The 10,803-nt window shown below is 38.9% G+C and overlaps 1 protein-coding gene across 1 annotated transcript; it reads left to right on the forward strand.

The window, feature by feature from the left end:
* The first annotated feature begins 451 nt into the window (after window positions 1–451).
* Window positions 452–7,207, forward strand: LOC118685285 (sulfotransferase 6B1-like). Its single transcript, XM_036380748.1, has 7 exons — window positions 452–650; window positions 2,078–2,217; window positions 3,308–3,397; window positions 4,026–4,152; window positions 4,932–5,026; window positions 5,841–5,997; window positions 6,933–7,207. Exons 1-7 carry the CDS (start codon window positions 452–454, stop codon window positions 7,061–7,063), a joined length of 939 nt encoding a protein of 312 aa, XP_036236641.1. The 3' UTR covers window positions 7,064–7,207.
* Window positions 7,208–10,803: the final 3,596 nt, after the last annotated feature.

The raw sequence follows: 10,803 nt of genomic DNA on the forward strand, positions 1-10,803 counted from the left end.
GAATGCTGAGTGATATAATAAAGAAAGAAAAGAAAATCCCAGCAGTAAGTACTGGAAAGAGATGAACTGCCTTGAGGATTTTGATCATGACATTAAATTCCAATCTGCAATTCATGTCTTTATATATTGTTCTATGCTGTTTATAAACTCTGTGTTGTAATCTGACTTTTTGGCATGACCTTTTTCCTAGAATGCAATTGCATATGTCTGCTAATCTTGTTAGTTTATATTCAACTTCAATTGATTTCAAAGGTTCATATTGCGTAAGGTATTTGACTGGAGCTGTATATATCTTCCCAGGTTCAGAAGAAGGTAAACTATTGTTCATAGACTCAAGGAATAAAAAAATCCAAAGTGAAAACCAAGCACCTATTAAAGGACAATCTGTGGGTTTCTCCTTCTACACAGCATTTCACACTTTGCCAGAGGCTTTGTGTGAGAGAGAAGAAGAATGGAGACCAGGAAATCATTTGTTGGTTTGGTAGATAAGGCATTAGCAGCTTCCAACTCATTGCGTCGCGATGAACTGCTCTTTTCTTACAAGGGAATTCTCTACCCTAGAACTCTTTACAGTCCTGAAGTGTTCAAAGCCTTGGAGTCCTTTGAAGCCAGAAGGGATGATGTAATTTTGGCAGGATACCCTAAATCCGGTGAATATATTTTAATTTTTTCATAAACAAGTTTCTGTTATAGTAAGTACAAGGTTTGTGCTAAATATATGCAATATATATGACATTGTACATATTATATATTATGCTAAATAAGTGTCTTTAGAATGTTTACCAAATATTTTACAACTGATTTCATTTTCAAAAAGCACAAGAAATGAATTATGCATATTTGATATGGGAAATTTTCAAAAAGACTGTGAAAAACATTCCGATTTTCTTTTCTATAGCAACTAAAGGTTTTTGTTATCTTTACTTTTAATGTTTATGAAGTTAAATGCACAAATTGGAGAGAATCAAAATACAGTTTTTTACACCAGAGGTAACAAAATCTCCTGATATTCCACGATCTACTTCCACATGTATGTTTGTAAAGTTAAGAGCTTTATGTTTTTACAATGGAGCCTTTGGTACCTTCAAATGGTGAAAATTTCTTAGATTATTTCCCATAGATGTCAAGAAATTGCTATCAAAAATATTTTTGCAGTCCTCGAAGTGATTGCACTGTTCTTTAATTATTGGGAAATCAAGAAGACATCTTTGCTAGGGGTGAAGTTTACCCGACATATTGGCTCCTTCTGCCTGAAAGCATTGGTCCACATGAAAGCCAAAGGTTTGGATTAGATGTGCCTCATATACACCTCAGTCTTGCTGTTTCTCTCTTCCAGCAATTGGCTCACACTGCCTTACAGCGGATAGTTACAGCTGACAGGATTGTGAAGTTGTTGCGTTTTCATTGTGTTTTCTTTTTGAAGAAATGTTATGCACTGGAATGCACTTGTTAAGATTGCAGTGAGAAAGATGTAGGCACCCAGTGTCCAGAAGTCAGGACATGGTAAATTAGAGATGGGAGATCTATGCAGGCTCTTTGTAATCTTTTGAAGAAAAAGATAGCAAGTGTGTCTAGGAAATGTCACTTCAGAGAGGTTTTTCCAGTTGTGAAAGAAAATGAATGCACAATTTTCAGATCTAGTTCTGCACCTGTCTTGAAGTGCTGTAACCCATCTTTCTTCCAAAGATAATCCAGCACAGCAGAAAAAAATTAATTCATTAGGTTTTAAAGTATAGGGTCACCACCCCAATCGCTCTTATATGTGTCACAATAAAATTTATTATATGCAGGTTTTCCTAGTTGAATCTCAGTGGTTCTTCTCCCTGATTAGTCAGTTTACAGTGTACAAGTTACTTTATGGTGTACTGAACTGTTCAAGTTGGAGAAACATGTCCTTATGAGGAGCAAAGGTAGGATCCTGGGTGGTGCTTGACCAGACAGTCAGCTGTGATTGTATGACATGAAAGGAGACCAGGTAACCCACCTGGTAATACTACCACCTCTTAACTTCTTTGGTAAATCTTTTTTGTTCCATTCTAAAAGGTTTACAAGCACTTCTGTACTTTTCTTCTTTCAGGCACTAACTGGCTAAGTCAAATCCTAACTGACCTGATAGCCATATCTCAAAAGAAAACACCAGGTAGTGAAAGCAGTGTGAATGCTGAAGAACAAGAAGAATTCCCCTACCTCGAAATTGGAGATGTTGAGAAATATGAGGTGAGAACGGAATATGTATTGTAATGATCAACATTATGTGCTTCAAATACTGAATATATGAAGTGTGATCTATTCCACTGTGTGATGCTTTCACAGATAGCTAATCTGTACCTTACCTTTATCCCTTGTCTAACAGAACTGAAGAGAATTATCACTGAACTAACAATAGATTGTGGTAGATTGTTTTTCTGTTGTAATCCTAAGATGTTCCTTATTGTGAGTTTATAGTGGTTTGTTCCAGGTACTCCATTCAGTCTCCCCAGTAGTTTTGCCCTGAAGTTGTTTACTACTGTTTTCCCGCCTAATCTTATGTCAGCCCACATGTCTAACTCCCTTGCACCTCCCTGATTTCCAGACCCTTACCGGCCAATCCTGGAAGTACTGCCCGCTTCCCTTGTTCATCAAATGTAACCCCACCCCTTTCTCTAGAACCTTCCTTGTCTATCACCCTTCCCTCGAAGTTCCATTGGTGTGCCAAGCCTGATCCCCTCCCATGTTATCCCCTATTGGTTACCTAGAACCTGATCCCCACCCTACATTCCTCCTGTTCTACTATTGGTTATCCTCCCCTCGTACCCTCCCCTGTTCTTAAGTTGCTACTCCCCTGTTCAAGCTTTGTCACTTGTCTTTGGACTCTCTTGGAGATAAAACCCTCTTGGGAACTTACACAAGTGGCCCCTCTCGTCTCTATTGTTCTGGCTTCCTTGACTCGGGATTCCCATCAGCAGCGGCACAGAGCAGCTTTGCTGCCTCTGGGAGTTGGGCAGCCCTGCTGTACTTCCCCACGGACCGGCCCGAGGGGCGGAGAGCAGGCAGCCACCCTTGGCACAGGCCAGGAGGTGAGGGCTAGCCAGAGGTCACCAAGAGACTGCCCGTGTCAATGGATAATCTTTTTCCAATTGACTTTAGAAGATTAGACCTACTCAGAGCAGCCTAATAATATCCCAGGGAAATAAGCACAAAAAAACCCTAAACCACTTGTATTGGCCAATAACTGTTGATAAGTTCATCAAGGCACCATTTAAGCATAGGTTAATGAAAAGAATGCTTGTGCTAACTGAACTGTCCACTTTCTTCCTTCCAATTCAAGCGAATGACCAAATTACCTTCTCCAAGATTTATGGTTACTAATCTCCGTCCTGAAAAACTTCCCAAATCTATCTTCGAAAACAACGCAAAGGTGAGTGCTGATTTTACTGTATTAAAGCAAACAAACAGATTTTTTTTTAAGAGCCTGCGTAGTACTTTTCTGGCAATTCTCAGAATCACTCTTCTACTTAGGTGTTTAGCCTGGCCATTTTTACATGACTGTATAAGTACTGCCATTCACCTCACTTAAACAGTTATTGGCCCCTTTGTGACAGTTTCCACAAGAGAGTTGCAGGGACTGAAGAAATCCTCCAGAGGCAAAATGGATTTTGATGTGATTTCCTGTGGGAGGAATTTTACGGCATTATTGCAAGTGAGGGCTTCAATGTGTGAGGTTTCCAGGAGCACTTATATTTTTGTGAATTTTCCGTGCTATGTAAAAGATGAACTATGCCTGTATTGATTAAAACATACTTAGATTCTGCATTAATACTTTGTTAATCAGTAAAATATAATAATTATAGGCAACCAACTCCTTCTCATGGTACCAAAGCAAATTTAAATAGGGCACATTCTGAATTGGGAATAAAATTATAACTTCTGTAAGGAAAACACAAGGTATGAGAAATCCCCAACCACAGTTTTAAAGTATATATTTTTTTTAATGCTGTAGTCTGGTATGTCTTTCTTTATAAATAATTAATTTAATTTTTTTCTAGATATTGTTACTGATTCGTAATCCAAAAGATGTTGCTACATCTTATTACCATTTTTCCAATGGCGTGGCTACTGTTCCCTCCTATGAGACCTGGGATGATTTCTTTGCAGATTTCATGACAAAGAAAAGTACAGTATCTGTTTTCTGTCTATTTCAATCATCCAATGATTTGTCTTCATCTAAAAACCCTTGTACTTTGGTAAATCAGCTTCAGTAGTATTTTTTTGGTTTTCAGTACAAAAGCAGAGATTAAAGAGAGAGAATTAGAAATCTGAACTGAAGTTTTCCATGCTTGTCTTACTGCTTGAGGATAAATATTTGTCAAAACTGCACTTCCACAGACTTCCTTAATTTGTACAAACTTGTATTATTCCTGGAAGAAGCAGCTCTTCCTTATCTCTACCTTGGGTCCCCTTTACCCCTGCTCTCCTGTGTCCATCATGTTGTGTCCATGGAACTATATACTCACCTCCATGCCAAATTGGATGAAAGGAATTATTTGGATTAAGTCTAGTGCATTAAAAGGGGGACTAATTGTAATCCGTTAAAAAAGAGAGAAGGTGATAGTACTAGTTTAAAGTTATGAGTTTGGCATAGCACACGGCCAACAGAAGGGTGGGTTTCCACAAGGTTTTCGACTGAATTAAGGGAGTCTTATGAGACGGTCTGCAAGATGACAGCTTTTTTGGTGAACTCAAAGCTGTCTTGAAATACTACCAAGTTTTATATTTCTGACTTACCAATGATATCATGTGCCTGAGACTGGAGCACAACCAGTAATTCCCACCGAAGGGGTAAACTCTGCCATAGACATGATTAATAACGCCCTTGGCTGACACAACTTAATGACCAAAACCTGTATAATCCTAATTTATGCTTCATCTTAGTATTTTTTTGGTTTTTTTAGCGGCCTGGGGATGCTACCTTGAATACCTTTCTGAATGGAACAAATATGCTGACAAAGAAAATATTATGACAATAACTTATGAAGAGGTAAAAGAGGTAAGGTTATCAATAGTTACAAATACTTTGTACACCGAGGGAAATGATTTTCCTGAACCAATTCATCCTTATATACATACAGGCGATCCAAGATGGGTGTCGTCCTGATTTTTTAAGATTTTCTAAGCCTTCTGATGTTTACATTCTTGTAGCAAACTTTCTCACACAATTTCTGTAAATAACATCTTGTTTTGCATTCTTCAATGGAGAAGGAGAAATTTGATGGACTATTGGTTTCACCAGTGTCGTTGGAGAGGTGGCACTTTCACCCTCCAATCCACTGTGACTATTGGAAAACTATAAATGTTGGAGTCAGAAAATAAACTTCCCTTTCTTCTTCACCTTGAGAGCAGCGGTGTGTGTGCTTGTGTTGTTTTGTGTCCTATAATGACAGTTGGGTGAGACAGATTTTTGTTTTAGGGGAAGAAAAGCTGAAATTCAAACCTTAAAACCTTTGTAAAATTTTGCTTGTGAAAATGATTCTTGTATGTAATTTATCTGTGATATAAGCCCAAATAACTGTAAATCCAAATCTCCAGTAATATTTTTTGGGGAGGAGCTTTTCTGTTTTCAGTAATCTGGATTTTGCTACCTGTAAATCCTATATAATATTTTGTAATCAACAGGAAGGCAGCTCGTATCTCCTCCAAAGTAACTATGGAGATGAGAAACACTATGGCCCTGTGTAGTCCTAGAGAACTCTATGAATATGATATGTATGCAGCCAGCAGAGAGATATAGGGAAGTGTAAACACCTTGGAAAGCAGAATCATTTGTTTGAAAGTCATGCCACATGATACCTTCCTCTTTTCAGAATCCTGCCCTGAGTGTGAAAAACATAGCTACATTCTTTGGAATTCCTCTGACTGAGGAACAGCTCCAGCTGGTGGTAGAGAGGAGCAGCTTCCAATCTATGAAGAAAAACTCAGACAAGACCCATGGGTCATTTGGCAATATTCTCTTTCGCAAAGGTAGGAAGCTCCAAGGGGCTGAGAGGTAGAAATGTCCCACTCTCAAGGACTTGGGCCATGCTTTGGTTCTTTTTCCTGCACTCACATTAGAATTGTCAGTTAGTGTCAAGCAGGTTATCACTGCTTTGCTTGAGAAGACTATTCAAGGACAACTGGTGAGGAAGATACCCAGCAAGGCTCTCACAGCAGAGCCAGTCTTAGAGACTCCCAGATGGCCGGCAGGAAGGAGGAACTGTCATGTGTCTGAATTCCTCTCCACCTCTGTGCCTGGATCACCAATTGCCCAGCCTTTGGAGCAGGCAGCACTGGGCCAAACTCAGCCTGAGTGGTGTGACCACACTTTGTAGGAGAGTATGGGAATCATCTGAGATGGCCACTGCAGATGCCTGTTCACTCTTACACATTAGAACTAAGCCAAGCAAGCAAGAATGCAGGTGGACACAAGAGAGGGAAGAGAAGGGAACTACTTTTGCAGTGTAATATGGGGGACATGGACATGAGAAAGGCAACCTGGTTGTCAGAATCTATTTCTGCATTTTACATTGAAGAAATAACTGGATAAAAACTGAAGCTGCTAAAGGAGCAGAACGTCAGCTCTGCCTCCTGGCAGATGATTCTTAATTAATTCTTCATGAGCTTCCACTTGGCCAGACATAACAGACTAGAGGAGAGGGATGGAGGGAAACAGAATGCTAGGCTGCCTTTTTGAACACAGTCACCTAAAGAGGAGTATGTACTTTGGCATTATAGCAAAAGATTTTTCACATATATCTGTAAGTCCACTGATTTCACAAAATTATATTGATGTAGGAAAATGTTTCATCTGGAAAATGGATCAACACGATTTAGTGTACAAAGCAATAAAAATGACAGCTCTATAGAATAAAAAACAAAATGTCTTGGTTTTCAAGAGATGTTTTTTTGCTTCTTTGAAGGTGGTGTAAGTGACTGGAAGAATCATTTCACTGAAGATCAGAGTAAGAAAATGGACAAAGCATTTGAAGAACATATAGCAGGAACTAAACTTGGGAAAAAGTTGAAGTATGACTTGTACTGCAAAGCCTGAAGAGAAATGAAATGGGGTTAGAACAAGAACTTTGCAAGGCAGAGGCAAATCATCTGAATGCTATAGACTGGAAACCTAGATCAAAGGATGTAAGCACCTTAGAATTGCTGTAAGAGTCATTGCAGCAGCCTTTACAGTGACAGTGATGAGCCTTTTGTTTTATGGTGAGCCCTCAGGCTAAACTCATTTGCAGAAGAAGATGCCAACTAAACATATTTATAAAAACTCAACAGCCCTTTTCCAGCTGTAGCCTTGAAGGAAATGCCCCTTTTCTTTCTAGACAAATTCTATCTTTATAGACGACTTCTAATTATTTAGTATGCAGATTATTTTTTCCTTCAAAAATGCTTCCACTCAGTCAACATCTTCAGAGAAAATATCACTAGCTAATATAGGGATATGACAGAATCCTAATGTCAAAGGAGATCTTCCATGAATTCAGCACAAACTAAATCAAACTAGAGGGAGAAGGATGAAGGGGAATATGGATCAGCATTCTTAGGCTCTTCATCTCTCTGAATTCAAAATATCAAGATGGATTTCAGATTATGGGCTGAAGTTAACAGGTAAGATTCACTTGGAGGCACTGCTTTCTACAGAATCACAAAGCAGCCCAGGTTGGAAGAGACCTTGAAAAATCATCTGGTTCCACCTTTCATGGGAAAGGGAGCCTGGAAGAGATTCTATCTAGATATCATGTCTTAAAAACCTCCAGTGATGAGGATTCTACCACACTGCTGGAGGCTTTGTTCCAGCAACTGGTTGTTCTTGCTGTAAAGAACTTACTTCATGTATCAAGATTAAACATCCGTTCTTGCAAGTTGACCTCTTTTCTTCTCCATGTGGTGTCCGGTAAATAAGGAGTCTTTATCCTCTTTGTAGCTGCCCTTTAAGCACTGGAAACTGTGATGAGGTTGTCCCTGAGCCTTCTCAACTTTGTGGTCCTCCTTAGGAAGCCCTCTGCTTTGTCTGTGTCTTTCTTGAAAATGCCTCTGTTGAGGTAGTGGGGTTGTCAAGAGTGATGGTGTGAGACATTGTTCTACCCAGCTCTCTTGTACTGCCATTGGCATTTGCCTCTCTAGACACAGTATTTCAGATTTTTCCAGGGACCTATTCTGGAAAAAAAAATAAGGCAAAACAAGTATCTGTAAATATAGTTGAATTAAAAACCGGAAAAACCCCACCCCATTTATAGATCAATCACCTAAGCAGATAAGATGGAAAAATAAAATATACAGTTGTAATGTGAGACAGGGGGTTTGAAATTTAACTTAGTACAGAAACCAATTTTGGATTTCGCTGAAGTCTGTTTGTTTAGTCTGTAAACTTAGGTGCCCACAAAAAGGCCTGCAGAGATAACAAAGGAGATTCAAGGCTGCTTAGGAAGGAATGCAATCGTCAAAGTAGAAGAAAGATCAGAAGAGGCCCCACAGAAAAAAATCAGATGGAAAAATGAAATTGCGCTTATGTGACTGAATAACTGAGTAGGCTAATAAAAATTGATATGACAGTTTAATACCTGTGCATGTGTCTTTTATGCATGTACAACAGGTTAGGCAATAAAGTAGACTTGGAAATTTTCAGGGGGGCACATGTCCTTGGGGAGCATGTGTCCAGTGCTGAAGTAAATCATACCTTTTACAAGTTGTAGAATTTTTTTCCAGAAATCAAAAGAATGAAATATTCAAAGACTTTTTGTTTCACTCTTCAAAAGCTAGTTGGTCTGCTTGGACATAAGTAGACATGCAGAGTTTCTTAAAGAAATAGGAGTGCCAGAAGTGATAGTTAGAATATTTGAAAAAGAAATGAATGGATTCAAAAGTAGAGCAGCAGAAAGTCCTGTGGCAAGACATCTTTGAAAAACTGCAAGTTATCTGTAAGCAACCAAAAAGGTACCAGATTCCTGGATGAGAATATACAAGTTTAAAAACTTTTGAAGGACGAATCAGAATAGAACAGTCTCAACTTGATACTTAGGAATGTAGTAGCAAAAATGACAAAGCAACTGACCATGGAACATTTTGAAGAAAATGAAATAGTAAATATAAATTATGGTAAAGAAGTTTGTGATCCTCCTTAAGATAACTTACCTCTTGAATAAGCCACTGACAGAAAATACAAGAGATGAGAGCATTGGGGAGGGCGTGAAATTATGTGACTTAAGAGACACAAATTTATGTGGAGGTGGCAATATATGAACATTGGTTATGGAAATGAAAGTACTGAAAGTAGAGTGAGGTTCTTAGAAATTCATACAACAGCAATAAAAGGCATTCAGAAGCACTGTCAGAAGCAGCACTACTTTCAGGAATATCCACTTATTCCCGTGGATATGATGAACTTGGTTGCAATAGTTTGCTTATGGTCACACTGCATATACCGGTTGACAGCAAAATTGGGAGGGCAATTAAAGCAATCTCCTTTAGTGGTGAGTCCTGATCCCATTCAATCTTGTTTTTAACACTGGTGGGCAGACTAATATCACACACTGTATCAAAAATGACTGACTTGTAAGTCTGGGGATCAGAAGAGAGGGCTGAAAGTACCAGGAGAAATGGCAAAACAATTTGAAACATAACACATTGAGAAGATGAGGGAACCCAGAATTTAGTAAAGGTAAATGTAAAACTCTATGTTTAGAAAACGGAAGCCAAAGGAGCAGGTACTTGAAGGAGGTAAATCTATCAGGCAGCGGCTGGCATAAGAAGACTGGAGGAATCACACTTAGCAAGGACTAACATGATGACAGTGCCAGAAAATAAAAGGCTCAGATCTTACTCTGGTCTTGCTGATCTGGTTGAAAAGCAGACCATGACTTGTTTCTGCAGTTTTAGCCTCTCCTGAGTCATCCCAAGGCTTGAATTCATTCCCCTTTGTGCCCTTAACAATCTCACTCTGAAGGACAGAGCTATTCAGAGCAGTAACACCTCATGTGCTTTTGCTCCATTTGAGATACTCAGTGGGCCCTTGCATTCAGTGGGGTAAGGAGGTGGAAGAAGGAAAGGATGGAAAAGGCAAGCGGCCATGTCATAAAATGAATGTAGGCAAGGAAACTTGATGGATGAGTGACATTTTGAGAGAGTGAAAAGTAAGCAGAGATGAGGCCAGTGAGTGTGAGAATCAATTCAGAAAAACTTGGGAATCTGTTTTGAAGGTAAGGCATAATTGACTGACACAATAACAGTGGCTCTCAAAATTTACTACTTCTAGGTAATTACTTCTACTTACCCATTGTGAAAAGAAAAAGGAATGTATCTTTCTTTTTGTTCTAGTCTATTTTGTTGCCTATGATGCCTAAAAAGAGAAATTTCCACTGAAAATTATGTTTATATTGTAGTTTTGTCTATTTCCTTTAAGGAGAATGAACAACCAGAAAAAATATTAACCCATCTTCTACCTCACGTCCTTTCCCTAGTCCATTTCCAAATCAAAATTTCAGGAAATATCCTTTACAGGTGTTTCTTTGGTTTAATTAAACATTTTTATTCCTACTAGTTGTTTCCCCAATAGTTCCTGTGCCTAGTATTAGTTGCAGCAAAGACCATAGGTCACTCTTTTCAGTCTCTGTGGACTTCTGTAATGTCAAAAGGGTTTATCAGAGTACAGAGTTAATCAGTCACTTGCACCTTCATCCCTGAGTTAACACCCTGTCCTATTTACTCATATGTTGCATAAAGCTTTTCTGCATTTTAGAAAGACAACCTGTATCTCTTTGGGTAGATTTACGCAGGGATACAGAG

The sequence above is a fragment of the Molothrus ater genome, chromosome 3, assembly GCF_012460135.2.
Source record: "Molothrus ater isolate BHLD 08-10-18 breed brown headed cowbird chromosome 3, BPBGC_Mater_1.1, whole genome shotgun sequence".
Lineage (NCBI taxonomy): Eukaryota > Metazoa > Chordata > Aves > Passeriformes > Icteridae > Molothrus > Molothrus ater.